The sequence below is a fragment of the Oryctolagus cuniculus genome, chromosome 8 (assembly GCF_964237555.1).
Source record: "Oryctolagus cuniculus chromosome 8, mOryCun1.1, whole genome shotgun sequence".
Taxonomy (NCBI): Eukaryota; Metazoa; Chordata; class Mammalia; order Lagomorpha; family Leporidae; genus Oryctolagus; species Oryctolagus cuniculus.
Window position 1 is genome coordinate 142,341,416 of NC_091439.1, and position 4,826 is coordinate 142,346,241.

Consider the following 4,826-nt stretch of genomic DNA (forward strand, 5'->3'; position numbering starts at 1 on the left):
GTTAGATTCATTCTACAAATTCTAACTTGTCATTCTCCACACTTTCATACCTTTTCCTTCATGCATTTATTAACTCCTTCAGTGGCTGGCAACCCTCTCTTTCATTCTCTTTGTGCCTCAATCTTTGTCTCTTTGGCTTTGAAGTAAGTTAATAAATGAGTAAATGCTAAAAGATGATCAGGAATAAGCCTCTGTGCTGTGACATCAAAAATCATAAAGCTAAGCATGAACTTGTATAGGAACATGAAAATAAGTGGTCCTAGACTCATCAAGAAATTCATGAGTTTCTGATTCCCAAGGTCAAGTAACCTCATATGTTCATGTTGAATGGCTCAGATTTGTTTGGGAGAAGAGTTTGAATTATGAATTCTTATTTTTCATTGTCATTGAAAAACAAGAAAATAACAAAACAGCATAGGAAATGAAGTGTTCTGTGAAAATAGGAGGCAACTAATCAAAAGCCTTGAGAAACTCAAATTATCACAGAGGAGTGTTTGTAGAAAGAATTGAGAGGAGATAACCACAGCTGGTGTTTTCAGAATTAGTTAGAAAACACTTTTCAAGTGATCTTTGTTAAATATAAGAGTGGGAATAAGAGAGGGAGGAGATGTATAGTTTGCGACATGCTCAATCAGACTTGCCCCAAATGGTAGAGTTAGAAATGTACCAAGGATTCCAATTCAATCCCATCAAGGTGGCATGTACCAATGCCATCTCACTAGTACAAGTGATCAGTTTCAGTCCACAATTGATCATAATGAGAGGATTAAGAGTCAAAGGGATCACATAAACAAGACTAGTGCCTGCTAATACTAACTGAAAGAATTAAAAAGGAGAGAATGATCCAACATGGGAAGCGGGATACAAGGAAGGCTCAAGAATGGCAGATGTCCTAAATAGCATTATGGCCTCAGAATCAGCCCTTAAGGCATTCGGATCTGGCTGAAGAGCCCATGAGAGTATTTCAGGCATGGAAAGCCAAGACACTCTGGCAAAAAAATGACCTAAATGAAAGATCTCTGCAAGTGAGATCCCAGTGGAAAGAATGGGCCATCAAAGAAGGAGGTACCTTTCTCTGAAGAGAGGAAAGAACTTCCACTTTGACTATGACCTTGTCCAAACATGATCAGAGTTGGCAAACTCAAAAGGCTTCCATAACCTTGGCAACGCATGACAAGAGCCTAGGGTGATTACTGACACCATAAACAAGCGTGTCAATTTGTTAAGTCAACAACAGGAGTCGCTGTGCACTTATTCCTCATGTAGGATCTCTGTCCTTAATGTGTTGCACAATGTGAATTAATGCTATAACTGGTACTCAAACAGTACTGTACACTTTGTGTTTCTGTGTGGGTGCAAACTGTTAATCTTTTTCTTAATATATACTAAATTGATCTTCTGTACATAAAGATAATTGAAAATGAATCTTGATGTGAATGGGATGGGAGAGGGAGTGGGAGATGGGAGGGTTGTGGGTAGGAGGGAAGATATGTGGGGGGAAAAGCCACTATAATCTAAAGGCTGTACTTTGGAAATTTATATTTATTAAATAAAAGTTAAAAAAAAATAAGAAAACACTTTTCAAAGAAAGTGAGCACCCCGTGGGTTGTAGAAACAAATTCTTTAAACTGGTATCAAGTTTCTACCCAAGATGGTATACTGTGACTTTTCTGTACCAGTAACAGATATGAGAAGCTGAAGATGTCAGATTTACTTAGGAATATGGGGAAGCTGTCATAGATTGCAGATAAAAGTTTTTCATTTGAAAAATCCTACAAATCCCAGGGAAGACTAAACATGAGGAAACATACACTCATATACTATTCCTTAAATGTGATCCTGTTTGGAATACAAACACATTTCACTCTTCACCTGAAGGTAAATGATCCAGTAAAACTTTCTCGTATTTCTGAAATATTAGAGAAGCCCAAAATACACAATTTTTCTAAATATAAACTGGAGCAAAAGCACAAGGAAAAAAATGTTTGCTAGGCAAGGGGTGAAAATTTTTGCTAAATATTTGTCTAATCTTTGAAAACTTGTGTAGTTGTTTCATCTCTGATAAAAGCAGAATGTCAATGAGTAGAGAGAGATCTTTTAACTCACTGTCTGCAAATGACTGCAACAGTTAGGTCTGACTAGTCTGATGCCAATATCCTGGAATTCTATCTAGTCTTCTCTGGTGTATCACAGGGTCCCAAACACATAAACCGTCATCTGTAGCCTCCCAGGTTACATAAGCAGAGAGTTATATTCAAAGCAGAGAGTTGTATTGGAGACAAGAGTAGTCAGGTTTCAAACTGGCATATCTGAACAGAATTCAAGTAGTGAACACAATCATGATTGAGCATTGGGAGACTATTGATACTATTCAATATATTAATGTGTTAAGGAGAAAAGCCATATAATAATCATAACTAAGTTTCTCGTATTGATTTTGTTAATATCTTATGCCAATTGAATAATAAGTAACTTGATTCCATTTACATAAGTTATCAAGGAGAAAGTTCTATGTGATTCAGTGAAGTGGTTGTTTATTTTTTTCTCATTTCAGTTGCTGTGAAAAGGGATGACCTGATTAGGACCAACCAGGAATGTCAGGACAAAAGTCTGAATCTTAATGTTATGAAAAATAACAACACATCAACTCCAAAGAGAGTTGAATTAAGAAAAACATTTAATTTATGTTCAAGCCATATTCCAAAACTAAATATCAGAAAGGGAAATTATTTAAGAATGAAACCTGAAGAATGCAATGTATGTCACAATGTGTATCCCCAAAGGGGGTCTGATCAACTACAAGCTGAAGAGAAATTTGATGCCACTAAGGTACCTGGGAACTCTCTCCAGTTCTGTGAGCCTCTTAATCAGTGTCACAAGATTCAGACTGTGAATCAGACATTTGAGCATATTGGACAAGGGAAAGGCTTCACAAGGAAGATGTTCTTTAAATCTGAGAAGGTTCATAAGGGAGAAACCTGTAATAAGTCAACTATCACTGTTGGAAAGGCAACTCAAATAATAAATGCTTTCCACAAAAGCTCTAACCTCAGTACGTGTCAACAAACCCACATAAGAGAGAAATTTTATGAATATATTAGATATGTGGAACCTGTTATTTACCAATCACATCTTGCCATAAATCAGAGACCATATGTAGAGAAAAAACTCCATGCAGGTAAACCTTGTGAAAAATCTTTCAGTTGTGAGTCCTGCCATAACATCCATCACCGTACTCACATACAGGGAAACCCCCATATGTGTATTGAATGTGGAGAGACCACTCACCAGGAGTCAGATCTCATTAGACAACAGAAAATTCACATACAGATGAAACCTCATGAGTGTACTGATAGTAGAAAAGTCTTTTTCCCAAAACCGTACATCATAACACAACAGAGAATTCACATAGAGGAGAAACCTCATGAATATAATGACTATGGAAAAGACTTTTTGAACAAGTCCAACCTCATCAATCAGCAGAGAATTCACAAAGGGAAGAAGCATTATGAATGCAATGAATATGGAAAAGCCTTTGGTCATAAATCAAACCTCAAAATGCATCAGAGAATTCACACAGGGGAGAAACCTTATAAATGTTTTGACTGTGGAAAAGTCTTTGGCCGGAAGTCAAGCATCATCATTCATGAAAGAGTTCACACTGGGGAGAAACATGAATGTAATGTCTGTAGAAAAGCTTTTGGCCAGAAATCAAATCTCATGAGGCATCAGAGAATTCACACAGGGGAGAAACCTCATAAATGTAATGACTGTGGAAAAGCCTTTGGCCAGAAGACCAACCTAATAGTGCATCAGAGAATTCACACAGGTGAGAAACCTTATGAATGTAATGACTGTGGAAAAGCCTTTGGCCATAAGACCAACCTAATAATGCATCAGAGAATTCACACAGGGGAGAAACCTTATGAATGTAGTAACTGTGGAAAAGCCTTTGGCCATAAGACAAGCCTAATAATGCATCAGAGAATTCACACAGGTGAGAAACCTTATGAATGCAAGGAATGTGGAAAAGCCTTTGGCCAGAAGGCAAGCCTAATAATGCATCAGAGAATTCACACAGGGGAGAAACCTTATGAATGCAAGGAATGTGGAAAAGCCTTTGGCAAGAAGTCAACAATCACTAGACATCAGAGAATTCATACAGGGGAGAAACCTTATGAATGTAATGACTGTGGAAAAGCCTTTGGCCAGAAGGAAAGCCTAATAATGCATCAGAGAACTCACACAGGTGAAAAACCTTATGAATGTAATAACTGTGGAAAAGCCTTTGGCCAGAAGGCAAGCCTAATAATGCATCAGAGAATTCACACAGGGGAGAAACCTTATGAATGTAATAACTGTGGAAAAGCCTTTGGCCGGAAGGCAAGCCTAATAATGCATCAGAGAATTCACACAGGGGAGAAACCTTATGAATGTAATGACTGAGGAAAAGCCTTTGGAAATATATCACAACTCAATGCATCAGAGAATTAACACAGGAGAGAAATGTCATGAATGTAATGACTGGAAAAGTCTTTTGTGAAAAATCACAACTCCTATACAGCAGAAAATTCACACAGGTGAGAAACCTTATTAAGCTAATGACTATTGGAAAGGTCTTTGGCCAAAAATCAGACCTTATTGAACACCAGAGAATTCACACAGGGCAGGAGCCTTATGAATGTAATGTATGTGGAAAAGCCTTTGACAATAAGTGAGAAGAACTCAATGCACCAGAGAATTCACACAAGGAGAAACCTTATGAATGTAATGACTCAGAAACTTTTTAACTATAATTCAACCCTAACTGCACATCATCAAATCAT

The 4,826-nt window shown here is 37.4% G+C and overlaps 1 protein-coding gene across 1 annotated transcript; it reads left to right on the forward strand.

Moving 5' to 3' along the window:
• Positions 1–2,532: 2,532 nt before the first annotated feature.
• LOC138843304 (zinc finger protein ZFP2-like) lies at positions 2,533–4,553 on the forward strand. Its single transcript, XM_070047109.1, has one exon. It carries the CDS (start codon positions 2,626–2,628, stop codon positions 4,444–4,446), a length of 1,821 nt encoding a protein of 606 aa, XP_069903210.1. The 5' UTR covers positions 2,533–2,625; the 3' UTR covers positions 4,447–4,553.
• The last annotated feature ends 273 nt before the right edge of the window (positions 4,554–4,826 follow it).

Excerpts from the sequence above, each read along its gene's own strand:
- LOC138843304 (XM_070047109.1), top strand. The coding sequence starts at position 2,626 with ATGAAAAATAACAACACATCAACTCCAAAGAGAGTTGAATTAAGAAAA.